Source organism: Micromys minutus, assembly GCF_963924665.1.
Source record: "Micromys minutus genome assembly, chromosome: 2".
Lineage (NCBI taxonomy): Eukaryota > Metazoa > Chordata > Mammalia > Rodentia > Muridae > Micromys > Micromys minutus.
Genome location: NC_137971.1, coordinates 71,715,549 through 71,741,182, shown reverse-complemented (window position 1 = coordinate 71,741,182; position 25,634 = coordinate 71,715,549). Strand labels below are relative to the sequence as shown.

The following is a 25,634-nucleotide window of genomic DNA, read 5'->3' as shown; positions in this document are numbered from 1 at the left end:
AGGCAGGCTTAGGTGAGCAGGTGAGAACCCTCACCATGAGTCCTAACTTAATGCAATCACCTGAAATCAAGGTCTCAGCAGGGCGTGGCATGTGCAGGGGGATGGGGCCAGGAGCAGAGCAGCTGCCGCAGCTGGGAATGAGAGGCGAGATCTGGTCTGGACAGCAGTGAGGCCAAACGGCAGGGGCTGGGCAGGGTTTGAGAACAGCCAGATGTAGACACAAGGGACAAAGAGGCTGGACTAACTCAGCTACTTGCTAAATATTTAGCTACTTGCTAAAATAACTGGCAGGCTGATGGGGGACAAAAGGCCCCATGGAAACATCACAAATCTAGTCCAGCCCAGCCTGCAGAGTTCTTCTGCACGTGGGGAACTGTGGACATTAAGGCTAATATCATGGACCAAAACTGCAACAGAGCAAAAGTACCCAGAGCCAGACAAAGAGACACCTGCCCAGGGCTGCCGTTCAGGGACAGTCCATTCAACTCACCAAGGGGAACCCAGCCTCACAGAAGCCGTGGATTACAGAGCACAGTGCCATCAGGAAACATTTATTAAAAAAACGTGTTAAGAGTAAGTATTAACAAGGGAGACACAGTTCTAAATGGGCTATGAGGGTCAGCCCACCAAGAGCCAGAACAACGCAGGACACAGCTAGTGCTGCCGGGTCCGCAAGGACTTTCTGCTCGACTTGGAGATGCCAGCATCCCTCTCCTTCTCTGGGTCGAAGACTTCTGTGTATAGAACAGCATGGAGACATATTGAGCATCACGGTGAATAGACTGATCACACAGCTGATGTCTACAGCTGTTTCCATGAGAGGAATCACTGCTCACCCTCCTCCCCACAGCACCGTGAGCTGGGCACATAGCTCAGTGAGGGGACTAGGGAGTGGCGTTCCCATCCTTGTCTCTGGATGGCTATAAGGACAGCCTTGGTTGGGACTCTCACAAGCTTTGGGGTTTCTGTTGGATTCTAGAGCCCTGTAGAACAATGCAGGCAGGCACTGTTCACCTGTGCTTCAGTGGGTCACCAACAATGGCCTTCATGCTCGGAGTCCGCCTCAGCCCTCAGCCTATCACAAGGCTACCCCATCCCATTAGCACTCTGGGGATCACGTACCTGGTATGTCGTGGGGCCAGTAGTCATTACAGTGGGGGCAGCGTGGCTCTGAGGTGGACTGGAAGTACTTGGCCACACAAGGTAAATGCATCCTAATTCCACATGTCTCACAGCTTTGACCCTGAAACAAGAAAGCTGATGACCATGGGCCAGTACAGCTCTCTACTTCACAAACCAGAGAGCTGTGAGAAAATGGCTAGCAGGTTGGAGGGTTTAAATTTCCAGGCCCCAACTTAATGCTGGCCATAAACCCAAGCCTTTACAGCAGGGCCTTTACTACAGAATTTGAACAAGTAGACATGGGTAAATGCTGAAAACCTCACGCCCTGCCAAGTCCTGGTAGCTCCAAGCACAAGCTCCCTGACCAGAGAGTCCCTGGTGAGAGATAGAGGCATACAGCTTTACAGTCGGCCAAGTGGATCACATGCTTTAAGTTCAAGAGAAGCATGTTCTAAGCCAGAGACTCCACCTCCAAGGATCTGAACATAGAAACACCATGGGCCCCTGTGGATATGCACACAGAAGATCAGTATGGAGCTTGGATGCCAAAGATAATCGAAAAGAAACAAACTCAAGCATCCAGGGAAAGCCTGCAAAGCTGCAGTTGAAAAGCAGAATGTTAGATGCTGAGAAGCACATGTTACAGAGCTACCAAGACTTAAGAAAAACTTTCTACAGAAAAGATATCAGCCAGCATCCAACAGCACTCTTGGGATAGAGAACTAGGGGTGTATCAGTAGGGGAGCATCATGGCCTGTCCTGAAGGTGCCATATCCTGAGGATGTAACAGTGGAGGTTCAGTGGGGCTAAGCATCAGGACCCCACCCCCACTGCTGCCTCAGTACCTGGATGAGGAGGCCGTGGCAGATGTTGCATATCTTCACAGCATCTGGGTAGCTCTCTCGGATGAACTGCTCCATCTCCAAGATAGCCCGGCCATGCAAGGTGAACTCCCCCTCCTTCTGCAGGGATACAACACACTCAAGCTAGCTCAGCGCTGACTCTCCCGGTCCCACAGCCCAGAGGGCAGAAGGACTAGGTCTGCATGTTCTAGTCACTGCACCCTGTCACCAATCCCCTTAGCTAAACCTCAAGAAAGGGAAACTACAAGTCAAGCAGACAATGGAAGAGAAAGTCTTCTTACCCTCCAGAGCTCAGAACCTCCCTTCCTTTCACAGATGTAATGGCCCCCATCTTCACAGCTGCCCCACAAGCTAGTCACAATGTCTTCAGCAAGGGAAGACAGAAGCCAGGGAGAGCAGTCTTCCCACTGGTGTTACCCCGTCACTGCCAGCCCTGCCTGCCACTTTGCAAATGAAGCTGGAAGAGCCAGGGTGGAGTCTTGGTGGTCTTTGGCATGTAAAGTGGACAGAGGGAAGCTGATAGAAGGGCCACACAAAAAAGTGGCCCTGTAGTAGAGGAAGACTGAGGAGACAGCCCGACAGTCCTGCTGTTGTCTTCCACAGCCGAGCTCCCTCCCCACCACACAGTGGGGAAGGGTCCTTTCCAAGGCAAACATGGTAGGGTGGGAGAAGCGCATTTATGAGTGGGTCTGGAGACCAAAGAAGCAGGTGAAATTAGTTCCAGGAGCAAGGCTGGGCAAGGGGAAAGGAGTTCAGAAATAGAAAGGCCTCTGTACACCAAGCACTAGCATCCTGAGCAGTGGTTATTGCTCAGGCAGACAGGGACTTGGAGCCTCCTCGGGTGTGGTGAGAGCACGGCTAACTTTCAAGCTATTCTCAAACCTGTCAAAGATCCCAGAACCATAACGGTAGCCCACTACTCAGTCAGCTCACTGAACCTCCTTCCCCTGCTCTTGAGGCTGCATCCCACCAGAGGGAGCCAACCTGGCATACAGGAAATTGTGGGCCAGGCTCTGATATCTGACTTACCACCCTCCAGTCCAGAGCCTCCTAGTTGACCATCCAGCTGCATAGAACCTCAGAGCCAAGCTAGAGCCCCCAGGGAGGAAAAATGCCCTTGAGCAATAAAACCTTGTGGGAAACTGCATTTCCGAGGCCAAGGATGACTCTAAAACTCAGTCCGTCTGACCAAGGAACTGGCCGCCCAGGAAGGCTTGGCAGGGACCAGCCAGCAACCCTGTACTCACAGCAGCCCAGAGGTGCTCTGCCAACCACAGCCCCTACTGCCTGAGCCTGTGCCTTCCTTCACCAGATGAATGGTGAACAAGAACTCAAGGAATGCCCAGTGGCAGGGCTGAGGATTGAGGGGCTGATGGGTGCCAAGGTAGAGGGCCGCCATGCTTCCTCTTCACAGCAGGTCACAGATTTCTTCAAGACTCCCATTAAACCCTTGTGACAGCTCAGAGCTGTACCTTCAGAGGGCACAGCCAGCATCTTCATTCTGAAAGGCACCAGAAGGACAGGGTCTAGATGCCACTGACACCATGGTAGACCTCAGAGTCTAGAGGTAGGACTCCTCCTCTCTGTCACCAGCCTGCCAGCAGCAAAGAGCTAGGCAAAGGGAACGCACAGTGAGGAACCTACTTATCTCTAAGTTTCAACTATACTGTCTCTGGAACTTCATCTGCAGGCCCAGCAAGCATTTACTGAGCACGACGGTTGTCAGGCACATTCTGAAATAGGGCAATGAAGTCAGAACCCCTGCTCTCAAGTTTCCCAAAATAAAGCACATCAAGAACATTCTACACTGACAAACCTACCTCAGAAAGGACAAGAAACTGAGAGTCACTGATGTATTTGCTGCAGGCATCTAACAAGGCTTGTTACCTGGGCTGCATGCTAGCAGGGTGTCAACATAAGCAAACCAATCAAGTGTGGTCAACAAACTTTCACAGGACAAAAAGAATATCCCAGGCTGGCCCTCACTCCCCAAGGCCACTCCTACCTCTCTTCCTGACAGATAACCCGGACTAAAATTCTACCAAGGTTTCCAGAGGAAGTAAAGGGCGGTGAATGAGTCCACAAACTGTTCTCTCAGGCTTTGGACTAACTACCTAAGGAAGAAGCTGAGAAACTGTAGCCAGCAGTAAGTAAGCTGGGGCTCATGTGGGGAAGAGCTATGATCAATGGGGCAAACCTGAGCTCAGCCTGGGCTTCTGGAAACAGTGGTACCTTTTCTGGGGAAAAACCTGTGGCATTTGCCTTGCTCCAGCCAGACTTCACCACACAGCCTGCTCTTCCCAGACCCACCTGTACTCTGCACCTCTAGGGTCAGTGTCCTAAGTGGAAGGACCAAGAGCATTGGCCTTCAGCAGCATAGTACTGACAATGCTGTCACAAGAGGCACTCTAGAAGCCTCCTATACCAGGTGGCCCAGCAGAGCACCTCACACTCTCACACTTGCCCCTCACACACCAGGGTTCCTATCCCAAGGCACAGGAATAAAAGAGCAGTCACTTGTACCAGAGATGAGACCCAGGAAGGAAAGAATTAGGGCCATTTTCATTCCACAGACTTTGTTACTTTCTCATAGCTGTGACTGAGGTAGCTGAAGGAAGCATTTAATTTAGGGCTCACAGTTCTGAGGGCTAGAGACCGTGACCATCATGGCAGAGAGCATGGCAGCGGGCAGGCAAGCATGGCACTGGGGCAGTCTCCAACAGCTTACATCTCCATCCGTAAGCAAGAGGCAAAGCCCATGTCCCAGTGACACATCTCTAACAAAATCACACCTCCTACCCCTTCACAAACAGTTTCACCAACTAGGAGCTGAGTATCAAATGCATGAGCCTGTGGGGCTGGTTTCATTCACACCGCCACACGATGCCTCTGTCTGCACGGGAGCTCAGATGTACCTTCCCTCGAGTCCAGCCTCTTTCACTTGTCGCTGTAGCACCCAAGACAGACCATATGAGTGTCAGGGAACACAGGCTGTCCTCTCACAGGTCACTGAAAGCTTACTGCAGAGAAGTGACCACAGATGGGCCTAGCTCAACTGATAGGACAGATTATGCACTTCCAAGTGAACAGGTGGAGGCCACCAGGGTACCTCAATTAGCCATTTGCTCTGCACAAACTTCTGCAGCACCTGCTCCGCTTCCTTCTTCCTCATCTTTTTGCCTTTGAGTTGGTCAACTAGGTTCAAAATGTTTGTAGAAGAAGCAAAGCCAGTTTCTGAGTCAACAATCAGTTCCAACTGCAAGAGAAAGAGGTGACTTATTCATCTATTTAAATAACAAACATGGCACCTAAGCCTCCAGCCAGCCCTGGCAGGGATGGGCTAAAATGGCCTCACCACAGGCAAAGTGGTACAGACAGCCCTTCAAGAAGAGAATGTATAATACATCATCAGTAAACGTGTCCAGTCCAACTCCTGTCAGACCATCCCAGAGCAGCATTCCTGCCCTCTTCCGTCTCCCTGAAGAAGGGAAACGAATGACTGGGCGCATGAGGTAACACCTCCCCTCACTCAGGCAGAGGAGCAGAGCCAGTGTCAGGAGGAGCTGCATGGACTCACACCAGACACATTCCCTAAGTCTGCTGCCTGTGGCAGGACAGGTGCTAGGTATTCCATGTTCACACAGGGGTGTGGCCCTTGTCCTATCCTTACTCTCACACCATTGCTCACAGGCTAGGAGCACCATGAAACCATAGGGCTCAGTGGAGATGAGACTGGAGAGGGGCACTTTCTTACCTTTCCAGGAATTGCTATGAGCTTCTAGGACTCAGACCCACTGCCTTAGACAGGTGTGTGGTAGACGGGCTGAGCGGACTGCCACAAAGCTTGGACGGACAGGGGCCTAGCATGCCACCTCATTAAAGTGCAGGGTTGGGGCATTCTAGGGCAGGGACTGGGACCATGCACTCCAACAAGTTCTCAGGTGATTTGTTTGGCAGGTAGCTTAAGGCCTGTCACTTCCCATGGGACCCAGGAAGCTGGGGAGCACGACAGTGGCCCTGGAGTGTCTATTCCCTCGCACTGGAAACAGCATATGGTAGCAATAAGTACTGTACTCACAGCTTTTCTAAACAGATCCAGCTCATTCTCTGCAAAATCCGTGGCCATTTTGGAAACTGATGTTGTAGCAAGATTCACCTAAAAATAAACCACAAGGATCAGGCCATGTCTCCACCACAAAGTTGATCACTTTCTCATCCCTCTCTCAGAAGAGTGGTTCAGGAATGAGCTATTACAGAGCCCTCTGCACCAGTTTCCCAAAATGCCACTAGAGGGCACCGCTCACATACCAGTGCATAAATGGGTCTCCCATCGTCCTCCGTGATGCCTTTTTTGATCTCAATATACAGAGACTCCAGTACACTGTTGATGTTGTTGATGAAGTCCTCCAGCTTATCGACAGTAGCATTTCCTGGAAATAAGCAGGCAGGGACAGGAGTGGACTCATCAGAAAAGCACACACAGCCTGTTTCAGTCACTGGCACCTGACCACACTAGCAGCCTAGCCAGAAATGTTTTGGCTTTCTTGGGCCAATGCCAATACTGTGTGGTTTCTTTCTTCCCGGAGTGCTCAAAGATAAGCTGAGACAGAGAGGGTGTAGTGAGGCAAAAAGGCCACAGAGACTGTTATCTCAGACCACTGAGACAGTGGCCTTCCTTCCTCTGCCCCCAGGCTTCAGGCCCTCCACAGCGCCCTCCTCCAAGAAGCCATCCAGGACACACGTGAAGGTCTTGGGCCAGCCCAGGTCTAAATAAAGAGCCACAGCAGGGTAAAAGAGGCATTCACAGCAGAAGAGGCCCTGCTCTGGGCATAGTCCAAGCAGCTATTGCCCAAGCTTTTGTCCTCCCACTGACCTTTCTCAGGCCCCGCAGCCCTCTGGGCACAGGCAGAGATGGTGTCAGCTGTGGAAGCCTGGCTCCGGCAGCAGCTCAGGCTAAGCCGCCACTAGGAGGCCACAGACACAGACCTTTTTAAGAACCTTGAGTCTGAGGAGGGGAGCAGAACCAGAAGCAATATTACAGGGGACTCGGGTGAACAAGTACTAATTAGCTGGTGAGAAAGACGAGGAGAGGTTGCAAAGGGAGAGGACACGTGTTATACATCCCAGTGTGGAAATTCAGCCCTTCTGTAGGCAGCAGAACCATCTTTAACACAGTGAAGGCATACGGCCAGCTTAGTATCGGGAATTACCTATCTGCTGTGGGGGGGGTACTTTCAAGACAAGAGTATTACCCTCATTTATTAAAATAATTTCAAAAGATTTATACTTTAAAATTACTTTGGGAAGCCCAGCAATGGTGGCTCATGCCTTTAATCCCAGACCTCAGGAGGCACAGGCAGGCCTCTGAGTTCAACAGCCAGCATGGTCTACAGAATGAGTTTCAGGGCAGCCAGGGTTACACAGAGAAACCATCTTGAAAAAAACAAGCAAAAGAAATTTTTTAAAAATAAAAACAAAAAACAATCACTGAAGAAAAAACTGCAGGAAAAGTAGAAACAGAAAACATGCCACCATTTATGCTTTAAACCATAACAGAAACAACAAAATCATACACAAAGGCTAGGCTACTCACTACCTTTCACTGGGTAAGTGACAAGATCCTTTGTGAATAGGTTCAGCCCTGTCCACCTAATGCGACACAAAGAACAAGTCTCACTCCCTCTGAAAGGGACAATTCACATTTTCCAAAGAGGTACTTAAGGTATCATTTAGAAAACTGTACTCTGTGGGCAGATCAAAGGCGCTCTACCACACTGTACTTTCCAAATCCTCCGGGGGTGGGAGGAGACCACCCTCTTCACACAATCCCCCAGGAGAGCCACATCCATGTGGCTGCCTCCAATAACCGTATGCTCAACAGGTCTCCACACCCTCACTATCTCCAAATTGGCTTTGCTGTTTGGTAGCAACAGAGCCAGCAGCAAAGACGCACTTGTCTGTGAACTTGTCTCCCCTTTCATCTCCGAAAGCCAACACTTTTTACCTCAGACCCTCTCTTAACTACTCCAGATGGTCTACATAGGCTCTCAGTGGTGCCCTCTAATCTCCACAACCTCCTGGCCAGGCTTGTCCCTGTCAAGCTAGCCAGAGTTCCCACCACTTCCCTCCAGAGTTCTCAAGCAGTAAACTCATGGCGGTCACCAATTACCACATCTGGCCACCGACTCAGGAATCCCAAACCTGGCTACAGATGCCAAGCAGCCCCATGTCCTTCCAGAAGCTCCCCAGCATAGTCCATTCTAAGCTGTCCAGCTCTGGGGTCCCTTTTGTGCTCTCAAGATTGAGGGTGCTGCCACTTAACATCAAGGTTATACGAGGTGGAGCTTCTACCCTGCAGCCTTTGCACTGAGTAGTCATTGCTCTGCCTCAGTTGCTCCAGGAAGTCTTGGCTAACAAGCTACAGTGTGTAAACCTGCAGAGTTACATGTGGCCCCATATGCCCCCAACTGTGCCATGTGACTCTAAGGCAAGTATTTCCAGTCATGAAATCCTACTGTGAAAGATTTAAGAGTTAATTACCATTTCCCACACCAAACCTCTCTTCAGAATCTTGAACCTCCTGAGAAAATGGTCATGCAAGCCAATCAGACTGCTTCCCCCAGCAGCAGCCTGCAGCTGGCACTGTGAAGTGTGGTCTGCTCAGCCACAAGGTAAGCAGGCTCTGGGCAGGGTCTCCTGTCACGCAGGCACCTGCTTTTCTTCTAGGCTGTGGTCGTGAAACTGTAATGAATGCACCTTACAGCCTGCTGGACACTGCACTAGTGTGGTGCATTTATCATTACAACCACCCTGCCAGGTGCATTATTAATGTCCTCTTTATGCACTGGCTCCCTAAAGAGAGTAAACAACTCACTGGAGTTTCCCTAACTTGGACATAGAGCTGGCCTGCCAAACTCCAGATCCTCAGCCCAGGCACTAAGCCACGCACCCTCAGTAGAGAGAACCTGAGAGCCTCCCCCACCGCAACCCTGAGCTGCCACAGAACTTCAGTCACAAAAAGGGGCTCTGCCAGGGAATGGGAAGGGAGCATATAAACTGAAGCACCCTGGATAAAGTCACCAGAGGGGCCGCTGAAGTTACAGATAATATGCCAGAGGCCAAGTGGCTGACATCAGCCGCATGACATCAGTTTAGTCCTTGTCTGGTCCCACCCCAAGATGGAGTGCAGAAAGGCAAAGATCCATAAAGGCCCAGAAAGAAGCTCTCTCATTTTTTCACTAGGATATGCTTGACAGAGAACCAATTAGAACCTGGGGTCCAGATTTACAGGGGCAGTGCTGCACGCAGACCTCTGGCTGGAGGAGTGTCCTGACATGGATTTCCCGTGCACATGGCAAGTATCCCACTAAGCAAAACAGGCCTCTCAGACTCAGGAGTTTAGCCCACTGAGACCACTTTCTCTGGCTCAGATGTATTTTCTCCCTTGTTTAACAATCTAGTGTGCCTTTACTAAAGAACTTCCTGCTAAATCGCGGAGCCTGCTTCTATAGGCTGTGGGGCTCTACACTACACACTGGACCCTAATAGTAGACAGTCAGGAAGTCTGTTGCCCTAACCCCTGGCCAACAACTATTTTTGTTCTAAACTAGACACTAAAGATAGGAAATGCTATTTTTAAACAGAGAAAATAAGAGTAAAAATGAGCCCCGGGGCCCAAACCGTTGTGAGCCAACTAGCCCTGTGATGCAAGAAGGTCGCCTGCTGAATTTACTTTACTAGCAAGCTAGGCCTTGCCACAGATCCAAGTGCCAGGCAGAGCTGATGCTCAAAGTTCAGACTCCAGCCGGCGCAGTGGTTCTCAAGCTTCCTAACACTGCAGCCTTTAATACAGGTCCTCCTGCGGTGCTGACCCCAACCATAGTTATTTCCTCTCTACTTCACAACTACAATTTCGCTACTGTTATGAATCGCAATGTAAATATCTAATATGCAACTCCTGTAAAAGGGTCACTGGATCTCCAGAGAGGCTGAGACCCACAGGCTGAGAACTACTGAGCTGGAACAAATGAAAAGCTGGCAGGAAGGACAGATGTGCAAGGGGACCCTAGAGTTTTCCAGTTCAGAGTACATCATTCCTGAGTCCTGAAGAAAAGACCATCTTGACCTTTGGACATTCCGTGCAAAAATAAGAAACACCGCAGTGCAGCTGCCCTGCGTAGCGAGAGAGAAGCATCTAACATGAAGCCCAGAACACAATGGACAGTGTGTTCACCACAGCAGATCCTCAGGAACCCAGGATGGACATGTAACAATGCATCAGAGAATCAAAATCACACAGGGGCCATCCTTTTGGTTCAGCAAGAATGATAGAGCCTCCTACACTGGTCTCCACCTTCTGTGGTTGCTCTTCCATGTATCAATGTTTAAAAGAAATCCTTGGGCTTACAACTGCCTAATGACTCCTCCATCTTCAAGAGTCATCTCAAGAAATAGAAAAGTAGCCACTTGGTAGATTGACTCTGGGGTGTGACAAGAAGACGGGATTTCTATGCTGTGATAAAAACACCATGACCAAAGCAACGAGGGGGCAGGAATTCACCTTATAGTCCCTTATCACAGCCCATCACTGAGGAAAGTCAGAGCAGGAATTCAAGGCAGAACTCTGGAAGCAGGAACTAATGTAGAGGCCACGGAAGAGTGCAGTTTACTCGCTCACTTGTTCCTCATGGAGTACTCATGGTCTGCACAGGCCACCAGATCCAGCTGACTAGTTTGGGTGTTAGATGCTTTCTTTGTTCAGAGGCCCATTTTCAGGCATACTGCACCACTACTTAACAAAGGCATTCTAGGAAGCAGGTCAACTCAGCTGCACCAGAACAAGACAGGATGGCATACTCACTACAAAGCACCTAACAGTCCTGCTGAGTACTGAATGCCCACGTGCACAGGAAATCCATGCCAGGACACTCCTCCGGCCAGAGGTCTGCGTGCAGCACTGCTCCACACTGCCATTTTTCCATCTGGTTGAGTTCTGAATGTCAACTTGAATCATCACAGATACAAACTACTTTCAGCAGAATTTTACTACTGCTGAAAGCAGGTGTCCATCTACCCTTTATAGAAACAGCAACAGTGACAGCTCTGTGCCACCAGTGCAGCAGGAGAGGCCCAGGTGAAACCAGAGCACCTCTCTTGGCTGTGTCTGTAACATGGAGTTTCTTCTCAGGTTTCATGAGAGCAATGCTGACACACCAGCCGACAGCAGGAGATGTCACTGTGGGAGCAGCTTCCCACCAAAAGGGCAGGCTAAAGCAACTGCACTCAGCAGGTTCTTATTAAAAACAAACAAACATACAAAAACTTGGGGTTTTCTTTTTATCATGTTAACTGACTCAGACCACTATAGGGTACCACACACCACAGGGCTCAACCAGTTTTCAGACTCTGATGGGGCCTGGAACCTCCTGTGAAGAGACTTAAAAGCATCCACCCTAGCTGTCTAATAAAGAGCTGTAGTTTCTGACCTGAGGCAGGATGGTGAACACTCTTCTCCAGAAACTGGACAGGCAGGCAGTGGGCAGCCATACACAGAGGTTTAACTATGAGCAGCAACCCAGGCAGCCACCCTTAAGCCACAGACCTACTCGGGAAACCAGCTTCTTAAGCACCAACTAGACTTGTGAGTCTGATCACAATTCTAACAACCAGCCTAGGAAACAAACCACTTATCCAGAGCTGACAGACTCAGAGTGGCCAGGACATCGTTACACCTGAAAGCTTCTGGGCTTCACAGGCTCACATCCGCTCTGCAGCCCAGCTCCTTCAGTACCTTACCCTGCAGGTCTGAGGATGGTGCAATCCCTGGGGCTAGATGTGGGTGCAGGCACACCCTGTCACAGTGACTCTAGAGTCCCATTCTGCAGACTACTAATTCACCTTTGTTCAAGCTCCTGAAGCCTGCACTGAGGCAGTGGACTAGCTGCCTGTTGCCTGAGTGGAGCCAGACACCTTTTCTACCTTCAGGGTGATCTCTTTACTCTTAACCAGACCCTTTCCCTCCAGTTTTCCCTGATGAACTTCAACACAGGGACCCTTCTAATGCCCATGCCGAGTTCCACTTCATCTAAATGCTCCTTCCAGGGGAAGCACGCCAGACTCCGGCGAGCTCATAAACTGTTCAGCATAGCCAAGGATGGCAGGTGTACAATAAATTCACTAAAAATACAAGAATATTTTATTTGGAGCTAGCTTCTAATTGCTGCTAAGATTCCTTGGGAGGTTGTGTTTACACCATATGACAGGGTGGAACACAGCGAGAATGCCAGCATCACTGTGACTCAACACATGAAAAACAAAAGAGGTGCAAGTGTGTCAGCAGCATGCTTCCGTCAAATCCTGGTAAAGCAGGGAAAGGTTTGCAAACACTGGGAGACTCCCATGTGCAATGGATACCGAGCTCATCAAACTGTTTACATAGCAGATTTCTGGAACTTGTTTGTTGTTGGGCTTCCCAATCTGAAGTTTTTAGATGTATTATTTATTTATTTATTTATTTAGTGTCTAGGGGTGTTCTCTCTGCATGTATGTCTGTGAATCACATGTGCTAGAGGTAAGAAAAGGGTACTGGATCTCCTAGACTGGAGCCACAATATACATTTGGGAAGTGAACACCAAGGTCCTCTGCAAGAGTAGCCACCCCATATTCTGGGAATGGTGGTGCACTCCTTTAATCACAGCACTTCGAGGAAGAGGCAGGTGGATCTGTTTGAGGTCAGCCTGGTCTACATAGAAAGTTCCAGAACAACCTGGGTTATATAGACCCTATCTTGGGGGGAAAAAGCATCCATCCCTGATCTCTTGAGCCATGAGTCATCTCTTTAGCCACCAATCTGTTTGTATATTTGTTTTTTTCAAGACAAGGTTTCTCTATGTAACCCTGGCTGCCCTGGAACTCACTCTATAGACCAGGATAGGCTCAAACTCAGAGATCTGCCTGCCTCGGCCTCTGCCTCTGCCCCTCTGCCCCCTCCTCCTCTGCCCTTCGGCCCCACTGCCCCACTGCCCCTCTGTCCTACTGCCCTTCTGCCCCTCTGCCCCACTGCCCTTCTGCCCCTCTACTTCTCTCCCTCGCTACCTCCCAAGTGCATCACTAAGCCCAACCCTTAATTTTTTTATATCTAAAATTTAAAATATTTTATCTTCCGAATGATAACTTTTACACTTTACTAAAAATTAACATAAAACAGCAAAACCAATTACAATATGTAAGTGGCAGTAGCAGCCCCTAGAGAAAGAATTTAGGGAGACATGCTAGCAAACAATGAGCCAGAGAACCAAATAGGCATCTACCTTGCCTCCAAATGGCTCCCAGGCTTCGGATATGCTCAGTTGGTGAATCACTTGCCGTGGAAGTGGGAGAACTCGAATTCAATCCCCAGACCCCAGAAAGGTGGAAGGGCAGAAGAGACCTCACAGATGCTGCCCTCTCCCTCAAGGGTAGCCTACACTCATCACACACACATTAAAGAATGATTCTAAGAGCATCTTCCCATGACACACACTGGTCATGTTAGTGAGGAAATGCCTAGCAGACATCATCTCCACCTCATCTTACCTCATCCGAGCGGAGAGGACCCAACACCAGTTTTACAGGCCTCTGCGTACTCCTGAAAGCTGCCTGGATCTAAGCAGGAGAAGGCTTTCTTCGAGAGAAGCTGAGGCACTTTGTACAGCTATCTCACATAGCTACTGTGCACTTCAGCTGTGGCTACTCCAAACAGGTATGCTGAGTGTAAAAAATGTGCACTGAATTCCACAGCTCCATTTTTAAATATGTAAAATGCTTCTTAAGTAACCTTATCTGAGTGTGTGGTGTTGGCCTGGAACCCAATATGTTAATAGGCTGAAATACATAATTTTATGAGTTGACTTTCTTTTCTTCTATCATGTATCCCAGGCTGGCTTTGAACTGTCTCTGTAGCCAAGGATGAAGTTCTGATCTTCCAGTATCCACCTCCTAAATGCTGTGATTACAAGCGTGCACACCACACCCAGCTTATGTAGTACAGCGCTGGAACCCAGGCTTCATGTGTACTAGGTAAACACTCTATCAACTGAGCCACATGACCTCACTGGCTGACTTTTCAAATACGATGGTGGTTTGATAGGAATGGCTCCCATACATTCATGTGTTTGAATGCTTGGCCATAGGGTATGTCACTACTAGGAGGTGTGACCTTGCTGGAGGAAGCGTGTCACTGTGGAGACAGGTTTTGAGGTCTTATGTGCTCACACTATGCCCAGTGTGAGGTACAATCTCCTTCTGCTGCTTTTGAATCAAGATGTAGAACTTTGAAATCCTTCTCCAGCACCATGTCTCCCTGCATGTTGCAGTGTTTCCCATGACAATAATGGACTAACCCTTTGAAACTGTAAGCCAGACTCAAATTACACATTTTTCTTTATAAGAGCTATGGTCATGGTGTCTCTTCATGGCAATAAAACAAAAACTAAGACAAATACTAAACTAACCCAACACTCTTCAAATAAGCCCACTAGATCCCGCTGTATCATCTCTGGGGTAGCATATTAGCTTGAGAATGCTCACAGTAAAACCATGCTCTGTGATGTCTGCCCTCACAATGCCTTTGACATGACAATGATGTGGGCCTTATAAACTAAAGAAATAGGCACTCCCTTCTCACCACAATCCACTCAGTCAGGGCAGAATGGGTATTACAGACAAGCTTTTAGACCCTTCTCAGACTTTGGAATATCTGACTTTATATAGTAAGACATCTAGGGATGAGACCCCAGTCTAAATAAGAGATTCACTCAGCATTCCTATACACTTAATGATAGGCTAAAGACAATTTTATATAACAGCTTAAAGAATGCTGTGCATGAAAGACTGAGTGTGGAACCTTCTACTGTGTCAGGCTGGTGCTCAAAACATTCCAGATTGTGGAGCGTTTGGTTTCGGAGTGCTTACTCTGTATTTTGTTTTCCTTTCACATTTGTTTGTTTTTGTAGCAGAGAGTTGGTTTCCTCCATCCACTATGTAGGTCCTAGGGACTGAACTCGGGTCTTCAGGTTTGATAGAAAACACTAAGTCATCTCAACAGCCTGCTGTCAACTTCTCTGCTCACAGATTCTCCCAATATACTGGGTACCTCTGTAGTTCTAGATGTGCCTCCAGCCCAGCCTGGTCAGTCTGCCATGGCCCAAACCCTGTATAGCAGAAGGCTAAGACAGCAGCAGTCTCACCATTGCTGCCTATCATACAAGAAAGACCACCCAGCCTCTGCCCCTGGTTCCTGGCACAGAACTAAAAACCCTGAAAATTCCAGGGTGACGGCATCTTTTGCTCTAATGAGGAAGCTCTAGGTAGTTTCAAGGTAGGGGCTGGTCACCAGAAAGATTGTTATCAGCATCAGAATCCCCCAAACTCTAGGAAGAGGAAGAACTAAAGACTGAATTAATCATAGATAGGATGTTCTAATTAATCAGACCTATGAAATAAGACCCTCATAAAACCCCTAAACAGTACTGGGACCAGAGAAGCTTCAAGTTCTGGGAGTGGTACACTTAGAAGGCTCAAAAGCACTAAACCATCTCACCTCCCAAACCCCACCCTCCACATTTTCTCTATCTGCCTATGTCCGGGCTATACAATTGTAGCAGACATGTCCAGCCCACAGTCAACATGCCACATGCATCTCAGAACAGCCACAAATGATGAAGCTGTCACATCACAATGTCAAAAGGCCAGAGAGCCCACTTCCTAACCAACCAGCAATGTACACAAAGTACTTCCCTAAGTGCTGAGTCAGTCTAGCAAATTAGCTAACAGGAAGATGGGGTCACAAAAGCCCTTGACTTATAGTCAACAGTGCATGTGACCTGAGACTCACAGCTAACACCTGGACTTGGGACAGTGTGTGGAGCTGTCACCCTTTAACTTGTGGAATCTGGTGCTTCTCTCACAAAGATGGTGTAGGGGTAAGTGAACTGCTGCACCCCTGCCCTGGAAAATGGACAAAGATGCATGTCTGGTGGGTGGGGGGGGATCCCACAGTCAGTCTCTCAGAAGTTCAATGGCATTTGCTGACATTGCGTCACTCTCTGCACTGTTTGGAGAAGGAAATGTCCCCAATATTCCACCTAGATCCAATGTGGAAATCTTCACTTAGCTCCTGTTTTCTAAACTTCCTGTGCCTGTGACCAGCAAGGGGCTTCTAAAGACATGATGTGACTCATGACTCAAGGTCACCAGTCCCTAGGACAGAGCTGACAGTCTCAGGCAGTAACACTGGAACAATGTACATGCACAGGAATATAAGCCCTAGATAGATCCAAGGTCCTCTAACAACATACACAAGTCTCCAGACTACTTCTGGGGAGCCAGACAGCTCTGCACCAAGACTTCGAGACAAGATCTAATTCTTCCCAATCGAGGAGGATGTGAATAAACGTTTCCCCAGAGGCCACAAGGAGAGACCAGGACAAACAGTGCTTCTGGGTACTAAACACAGCCCTAGCAGAGCAGGGACTGCAGACCAGTTGCTACAGACCAGTTGCTACTTTGTGCCACAATTCTTTTACAATGTCTGTCCCACTGTACAAGAGACTTTCCTGGGTGGTGCTTCAGAATATAAGAAAAATAATACTGGGTCTTGTAAGCATATTTGATTTATGTCATTTAGTTCTTCCATCCGTTGTTTTAAAATCTCTCTAGTAACAAGAATTCTTGGGAAGAGGCCCTTTTCTTTCTTTAACGGCCGACAGGGAATGACAGTCTGGCTAGACCCTGCTTACCTCAGCATACGCAAGCACAAAACAGTGCACATGGCCAGGAGTGGTAGCACAAAATTTAATCCCAGCACCCTAGAGTTAGAAGCAGCTGAATCTCTGTGAGTTCAAGGACTGCATAGAGAAATCCATTCTCAAACAACCAGAAGGAGGAGGAGGAAGAAGAGGAGGAAGAGGAGAAAGAGGAAGAGAAAAAGAGGAGAGTGGGGTGGGGGAGCAGACAGATAGACAGAGTGCACGTGGTCACAGAGGCTTCCCAGCCAAGGTGCTACTTTCTGGTGCTGCAGTCACCTGGCGTCAGCTGCAGGCAGCAGGGCAGTATGGCGGCATGAAGACGAGTTCACTCCCTTGACTGTCACTGCTGAGTCTCCTGCTGTGCTTCCGTCCCACATGAAACTTCAGTGTGGGCATGTATGAAGGAGAAAGCACAGCACACTCGGGTTTAGTACTAGCCCTAACTTCAGGTGTGCCTGGGGTAGTCTCAGAGCATATGCTAGCAGACAAGGGGATACCGCTATAAATCACTTTCTAGGCAAATTCCACAGGACTTTCCTAAATTAGGTCATAGCAACTGAGAGGTTGAATAAAGGCAAAAATACTTTCATTCCGAGCACTAAGGCATCATATGGCTCCAGCACAGCACCACAAAACTGTGCTTTCAACAAGAAAAGGAAGGGGGGGGGGGACCTACCCTGTAGCTAAGAGATGGTCCTGTATTAGAGAGATGTGCCTCAGCTGAGAAAATGTTAGTTGTGCAAAACATGAGGACTGGGTTCAAATCCACAGCAACCATGTAAAGCCAGGTAAGGGAGTAGACATCTGTAATACCAGTGCTCATACGGGGAAATAGACAGAGACAGAAGAATCCCAGAAACCTGGACCAGAGACCTTGAACAAAGTGGAAGGAGAGAACCAGCATCCAGGGTTGTCCTCTGACTTTCACATGTGCACCTGCATTCATATTGTCCTCCGCTTACCCCCGCGCCCCCCACACGGACAGAGAGAGAGAGAGAGAGAGAGAGAGAGAGAGAGAAGCTGAGTGGTAGACATGAAGTTCTGTGGGGCTTGAAGCAGAGGACAGATGTGACACTCCAGCTCAGTAAAGTCTCTCAACCAGGTTCCCCTTCCACTGCTGTTCAGGTAAATACAGATCACAGACTTCCTAGAGGATAGTTCCCAAGCAGACACTGATCACGGTTCCCTGCTTAAATCCTCCCAGAGGTCTGCACTGTTCGCTGGGCTCTTCTCATCTAGAAACAATTGTCCTGTCTAGGCCAGCGAGCGACCCTTCAGTAGGCTGTGCTGCTCAGGGCCTCCAGCCTCTCGTTGCTTCTGCTTTAGCTCCTCCCAGGATGTTCCAGAGTGTCTCATACCCCCTGCTTTGGAGAAGAGACTCCATGATGCCCTCCTACATTCTCTCCCCACTGCATATCTTGAAGGAACCCCGTTTCTATGTCTGTCTCTCTCAGTCCCAATTCTGTGCTCTGCCCTCTCAGTCCTCGCACCCCCATCTCTATGGGCCCTACCTTACCTCTACAGAGCTCTAACTGAATGTGTCCACTCCTCCAAGTCCTCTGCCCGTACCCCTTTCCTCACTCCTTCTGCCTTGGCTCACTTTTAGAAATACAGGAAGGGAAACAAAAATGCAAAACAAAAGCAAGCACTTCCATGAGTTAAAAGGGACAGTCAAGAATACACTGACGAGGGTGGTGGCGGCGGCAGCTGTGAGGGCTTCCTGAAGATAGTGCTGATTGAGGAATTCCGTGTGGTTTCACCGTGTTCTGTCAAAAGTAAGAATGAAACTGGTGGCGGAGAGGAATCCAAGTCCTGAAGAATGAACCTTAAGAAAACAATGGCGAGGAGAGACAGGACACGTTTGTGAGGGTTGCTCCCGAGGGCTTCTGGGTGTTTCATGAGAAAGCCTGGAATGCTTACCCCTTCTGCAGAACAACTGTAACGAATGAATACATGAAAGATGACTTCTGTTGAAATTGTCCACATAGACATTGCAGATCAAAGTCAAGTTGAACCAGCAGACTACAAAGCTGATGAAGACCCTGCATTATTCCAGTTGGTCAAGACCAAGAGAGGCCCTCTGGGACCTAACTGGAAGGAACTGGCAAATACCCCTGACTGTCCTAAAAGGTGTGCCTATAAGCTGGTGGCCATCAAGTTCAGGTGGCGGGGGCTGCAAAGTAGAGAGCTTCATCCAGAAGCAAGGAAAACAGATGTTTACAGACTTATATCACCAGCTCTTTTGTTGGACTGGCAAGTGGATTGGCCTGACAATGGAAGGCATTAGGAGAATGGAGGACGAGACTCAGAAAGAACTAGAAACAATGCATAAGAGGGGCTCCGTCCGAGGCACGTCACCTGCTGATGCCAAGATGAGCCCCTGTAGGTCAGAGACATTATCAGTTTAGAGTTAAGGCCAAGTGAAGGGAACCAGCACAGCCTGTGACTGAAGCCAGCATCTCAGTGTTGATGTTTTTCAGTGTGTGCCTCTGATGACTCGAGCACATGTGTGCACACCTGTATACACACACACACACACACACTTGTATGTGTGTGTATGTGTGAGCTGTATATAAAGTACATATATGGCTACAGGCCTAGATACACATATGAGTGTGTATATATATGTACATGTAAAGATCAAAGGAATCAGTACATTCTCTTCAAAGTACTGCACCTGTCTTCAACAAAAATACTAAAGAAAATATTTTCAATTTAAAAAAAAAAAAAAAGAATACAGTAAGGAAGCCGGGCAGTGGTTGTGCACCTTTAATCAATCCTAGCTGTGCACCTTTAATCAATCCTAGCACTCAGGAGGCAGAAGCTGGCAGATCTCTAAGTCTGAAGCCAGCCTAGTCTACAGAGCGAGTCTCAGAACAGCCAGGGTTGCACAGAGGGGAAAAACCAAAACACTAACACTATAATATGTTCAGTTCCAGCTTCCTTTTATAAAGGAACACAGCATAGATGGAGTGTCTCTGGTTCCAACTGGCATCCTCTTCTACGCCCTCCCACACAAAAGCCAGCAGCACAGGAGCTCAGAGCACAACCTTCCAGTCCACCCTGCTGCTTTCTCAGAGCCTAACACAGCAACATCGTAGAGTGAGGTCAATTTTCCTTCCCATTTACAAACCCTCCCATAAGGACACTCAACAGTCTGAGTCTATGGAACTTTCCTTACTGACCTCATTGCTTCTACTGTCCTTCCAATGACAGGAGGCCTCAGTGTGTGCCAAGCCTTGTCCCCAAGTACCATCTTACACCTCCCAGTGACCTGCAGAGATGCTCCAAATACATAAGGTTAGCACAGGGCACACAGCTGGCACATGCTCCAGGCTGACTGGATCTAAGGCTGTGCCCTGCCCATGTGCCAAGCTGTGCTCTTTCTAACAACAGGTACCCAAGCGCTCTTCCTGTGCGAGGCTTAAGTCACTCCTCAGCTCTCAGGATCCTGAGGCACTCTTCCCACCCTGAAGACATGGAGCCCAGAGCTGGAGGGCACACTGGAGCCTTGCTGGGAACTCCAACTTCATACACTCAGAACCCAGGCTTCTGCCTCTTGGACTAAATGGCAGAGTCACTCCGGAGAGGCAGAGAAAGATGAGATCACAGCCTTGAATGGTCGGGTCAGGGCGACCAGATTATGTTTCTCATCTTGTTATCACAGCATCGCTAGTCTCTGGGACTGCTGGCAGGGACGCAGCACTTACGGTCATGGACTTTGTAGCAGTGGTTCTGCAGGCGCCTGACCTCCCACTCCTCCAGCACGCCGTGAGTCATCAGCAGCTGGAGGAAGCGCCGATGAACGTCCGTCATAGCTCCTGCTCTTCTCGAGCTGCCCTGCATGCTGGAGGGAGCTGGAAAACAAGTGTCACCGTCACCTCCATACACACAAGAGCAAAGGCAGAGGAGGGTCTGCACTCCATTACGTTCAGAGACAAACACAGCTTGTGACTGTCAAAGTTCAGCTTGTGCTGATGACTCCAGACTTAAAAAGAACAGGGGGTAAGCTCAAGTCATTCCACTGGTTGTGCAGATTCGGGGACCATAACCACTGGTTCGCAGCCCTCCTGAACTAACTACTTACAAAGTGGTGAACCAGACCACTAAAGTCTCCATATTAGTCCATTTCTACCCTAAAAAGTGGGAACAATGGCAGAAATGTTCTCCCAGGAGCTCCTATCACCCAGTGAGTTAAAACAGGTGACAGTACGGTACCGCAATAAGCAGCAAACTTGTGCCAATCACGACAGGATAATTGGGAGTCTAGACCACTTACTAGCTCAACAGCCCTGCAGAAACTAAGCCAATGCCTGTATTATTTCTATAAAAATATGGGGCCCTCTGCTGAGAACACTGCCAAGGAGACCTTAACAGACCTAGCTTCCCCTCATCCCAGCTGCCAATAAAACATGTCACAGGAAAACTGTGGGCCATTACTACAGTCCTCTGCTCTCTCACAAAAAGCTATCTTTTGGGTCCAGCAAGATGACCTAGCAGGTAAAGACATGCCACAAAGGCTCATATCTTGAGTTCAATCTCCAGAACCTACATGGTGGAAGGAGAAAACTGATTCTTGCAAGTTCTCCTCTGACCTCTACACGAATGCTATGACATGTGTGAGCCCACGCCCACACTACTCGTGTATACAAAAATAAATGTAATAAAAACTTATCTTTCCACAAACCACAAAGATCAGAGCTGATAAACACACAACACAAGGCAGATCAAAACACCTGCTCCTGGCAGGCAGGCGGGGCTGGGTAAGCACTACACACATGGGTTTGAAGCTGGGTGGATGGTATAGGCCACACAGCCACACAACCAAGATCATACTCTGGTCCTCCTCTCTCCAAACACAAGGAAAACTGCAGATACTCAGAAAAGCATCCGGAGTCTCGGAGGCTAGGCTGACCATGTGACCAGAGGTCCCAGACTATGCTTTGAAGTGACTGACAGCCTCTGTTCCCAGTGCCTAGAAATTAACTTTCTAAAGATGAGAAGAGGGGAGCTGATTTCTTTTTGTTTTTTGAAAAAGAGTCACACTATATAGTCCTGGCTGGCTTAAAACTCACAGTGAAGACTAGGCTAGCCTCCAACTCATAGAAATACTCCTGTCTCTGCCTGCCTCTGTTTCCTGAGCATCCTGAGATTAGGCATGAACTACCAACCTGTTTCAGATGCTTCTTTTTTAAATTTTAGTTGTCTTCCCAGACTGCCAGCTCAGTGAGTAAGCACAGCTTAGGGATTCAATTTCTGCCTCTGCGTGACAGGCAACATGAATTCTGGCTACACAATTAGATTAATGATAACAATGAAGAAAAACAGTCCAACAACAGAGAGCTCACCTAGAATGCACCAAGCCCTAGGTTCAACCCTGGGATGAGGGAGGGACAGAAGGAAAGGGGAAGAGAAAAGAAAGAAGAAACCCAATTTAAAGATTAAAAACCAATCTATCCTGCAAACGGAGTTAGTGAGATTTTATTAATGAGTCAAAATATAATTTATGGTTTTTTTTTCAAAAAGGATTAGCAGAAATAAAGATCATCACAAAGCGGGAAGCAGTCACTCAAGCACACACACAATTTCTTCAGATGTTTAGGCCTTTATGTGAAGGTCTGACAAACTGCCGTGTTAGTTTATCAGGGTTGCGGCAGCACACACAAACCCACTGTAGGGTGGGAAAGCTTGCAGTCCTCTGGATCAGAGGTGAGAACGCAGGCAACACAGGGAGTGCTAAGTGCATGGGAGCATTAGGAACACAGGGAGAGGTGATCTACATGACAACAAAAGCCAAAGAGGACAGTCATGCCTGCTGGCTGCAGACAGGACATGCCAAGGCACCCAGAGAGCCAGCCTACAGACTGACTACAAGACTATGAAGTTAGAAGCCAATCCTCAAGAGGTGACTAAGGAAAGTCCATTTGCTCAGAATTTAAGGAATGCAGTTATAAATAATCCCTTCTAGCCAGGTTAGATGATTCAGGGCCTCCAGCCCTTGGGTGGGTGGAAGCAAGAGAGGATAGAAAGGATGAGACGTAAGTCATCCGTTCTAGGATTGACATCAGTCAGTCAAGGCAGTGGAAGTTAGAAGAAAGGGGGAAAGCAGGTATTGAGTCAGAACACACAGAAAACAAGTTTATAAAATGTCCTCACGTTACAAAGCTAACAAAGATATAGAGTAGGAAAGGATGTCCTCAGAAGACCCAAAAGCCACAAAGGACAAAGCATAAAAGAATACACTATGGGCTGACTTCATTCTAGAGCCTCACCAAAATTACCAAGAAGGGAAGGAAGGGGAGGAGGCGACATGCTGGAAGGTGTTTAAAATACACTAACCACAAGAGCCTTCTTCAGAACACATGAAGAACCCCTAAGGATCAGAAGAGAAAAATAAAGAGAAGAGCGGATGCAGAAGCAGCATGAGAGGTGATGTATAAACAAGAACACGTTAAAAAGCTGATGTAGTCACACGAGAACCAAAGCCACGCTGACACACGGTCACAGTAACACACACCAGCAATCCCACAAAGCAGAAGGCTTTGGCAGGAGACAGAATGAGTTTGAAGTCAGTCCAGACTCTGTACAGAGTGAGTTTCAGCCAGTGTGAGCTACAGAGAGAGAAAAAGACACAGCTCAGGGGCTAAGAGCATGTGCTGCTCTTACTAAATCCGAGAGTTCTGTTCCCAGCATCCACAGGCCACTCAGAAAGACCCGTTAAGTCCAGCTCAGGGGATCCGAGGTCTCTGAGGGCATCACACACATACCCATACTCAGACACACATATACATACATAAAATAAAATAAATCTGGGAGAGAGAAGAAGACAAAAGGAGGGAAGGGGAGAGGACAGGAGGCAAAGGGAAGGATCTTCAGTTGAGTAAGCGTGGTGGAATGCCTGGACTGTGACTTTCATCCACTTCTGGGGAAAACAGATTCTAGCAAACTTGCATGTCCCCAGAAACACCATCATTATGTACATTCCTTACAAACGTGTCCTTAGAGGCATCATGTAATGGAAGTCTGGCAATACTATGAATGTCTTATCAACTAAGGAACAGCCATATAAAGGGATTCTAGTCGCACCGTGGAATCCAGGACAGTGAAGAAGAAAGCAAGGCTATTCACATCTACATGGGTGCTGCTTAAAATGCACTGCATGCAACCTGGGCACTGTGGTGCATGCCTTTCACCCCAGCACTGAGGCTGGATCACTCTGAGGTGGATCTCTGAGTTCAAGACAGCCTGGTCTACATTACCAGTTCCAGGTTAGCCAGGGATACAGAGAAACTCACAAAACAAAACAAAACCACAAACACAAAACCATACCATATGTAAAAGGTAAGTCATACACTCACACAGGATGCCAAAGACTCAAAGAACTACACAGTGATCATGGCAGGGCCATAGCAAGTCAGTGCGGCCTACCGCCAGCAAGGGAAGCAGAATTCATAGTGGGAAACTTTGGAGAGATTCAATGACACCGGTGAGGATGGAATAATACATTTCTTAATCTGGTACACGAGGTATTCACTTCATTTTTATAAGTCTGTCACAAAATTAAAATACTTAAAGCCAACTTTAATATCAATGAGAGAAATGTGGTACAGAAAAAGGTGTGATGTGGGGAAAGGGGGGTCAGAAAATGAGTGTGGGAAGGCTCACAGGGGCCATGCTTGCTTGTGGCTATGATGGTTACTGACTATGACCAAGGACTGTACGTGCAGCCCACTCAAAGGACTTTAAAATACAAGCGTTCACAGAATAAGAAAGCCTGGGCACAGCACAGGTGGCCTGTGCTCTGATGACACAGCCTGGTTTGAACCTGCAGAACATTAGTTCACAGGAGGCAGTTGATGCTACAAAGGAACCCAGCTGAAGGTGATGGGGAGTGGATGGTACTACAAAAGCAGTCTCTCTTCCTGAGGCACTTCCAGTTGAGGTGTTTTTTTTTTTTTTTTTTTTTTTTTTTTTCCTAAAAAACTAGACAAATAACAAAATCATGGTTGCCAGGCAGTGGTGGTGTACACTGTTAATCCCAGAGGCAGGCATATATGAGTTTGAGGCCAGCCTAATTTACAGAGTGAATTCCAGGACAACCAGGGCTACAAAGAGAAACCCTGTCTCGAAAACATAATCACAGATGTTTAGATAGACTGCTTAGGTAGGTAGGTAGGTAGGTAGGTAGGTAGTAGGTTGGTAGGTAGGTAGGTAGGTAGGTAGGTAGGTGACAGACAGATCGACAGACAGACCAAAACATGATCTAAATTCCTTATCTACATTTCTCCAGTCTTCCGTTTGAGAAGTTGGTCTGGATTAGAGGTGTTATTTGGGGCTATTAGTTCAAAGTGCAACATAACACGGGGCACGGGAATCCTAAACTTTTTCCAAATTCAGACAAACGGATGATTGTGAACACATTTAGCCTCGAGCTTTTAAATACCGACTCCACAAACAAAAGGAGGAACGGGGGGGGGCGGTTGAAGGGGAATGAAGGCACGAGGCGGGTGTGGTCGTTTTGTACATAATGGTACAAGTGGCTGTAACCTAACAGTGCCAGGGACGAGACGCACTTTCTACGCCTGACATGAGGAGGCCGAGGCAGGAGCTAAATGAGTCCCAGGTCGGCCTAGGATATATGGTGAGAAAACATTTTTTAAATTTAAATTAAAAGTAAACAACTTGTTGTGGAGCTATGCCCCAGCCCGCGCCCTTTGCGGGACTCGATTGCTTGTCAGCGCCAAACCCCGCGCTGACTTCACTGCCCTCCTCCCGTCGCCCACAAACGCCTGCTCTGGTCCCCGCAGCACCCCAAAGCCTTCATACGTACCGCAAACCCGCGAGATCACGCCGGAAGCCACC

The 25,634-nt window shown here is 48.3% G+C and overlaps 1 protein-coding gene and 1 pseudogene across 2 annotated transcripts; one reads left to right on the top strand and one right to left on the bottom strand.

Moving 5' to 3' along the window:
• Positions 1-535: 535 nt before the first annotated feature.
• Positions 536-25,634, bottom strand: NSMCE1 (NSE1 homolog, SMC5-SMC6 complex component). Its single transcript, XM_080913594.1, has 8 exons — positions 25,603-25,634; positions 20,483-20,629; positions 6,294-6,415; positions 6,064-6,141; positions 5,095-5,241; positions 1,968-2,084; positions 1,123-1,243; positions 536-734 (listed from the first exon to the last, which is right to left on the bottom strand). Exons 2-8 carry the CDS (start codon positions 20,616-20,618, stop codon positions 655-657), a joined length of 801 nt encoding a protein of 266 aa, XP_080769720.1. The 5' UTR covers positions 20,619-20,629; positions 25,603-25,634; the 3' UTR covers positions 536-654.
• Positions 13,513-19,180, top strand: LOC308416950 (phosphatidylinositol transfer protein beta isoform-like; annotated as a pseudogene). The gene is made up of 2 exons: positions 13,513-13,606; positions 18,604-19,180. The product of its transcript is annotated as a phosphatidylinositol transfer protein beta isoform-like (transcript).

Bases quoted from the DNA above. Each gene is read 5' to 3' on its own strand.
- NSMCE1 (XM_080913594.1), bottom strand. From the start codon at position 20,618: ATGCAGGGCAGCTCGAGAAGAGCAGGAGCTATGACGGACGTTCATCGG. The intron at 5,242-6,063 runs GTGAGTACAGTA...TTTCTCTTGCAG, and splicing joins TGGATCTGTTTAGAAAAGCT to TTGGAACTGATTGTTGACTC. The intron at 2,085-5,094 runs GTACCCTGGTGG...GTATCCCTGCAG, and splicing joins AGAGCAAATGGCTAATTGAG to AAGGAGGGGGAGTTCACCTT.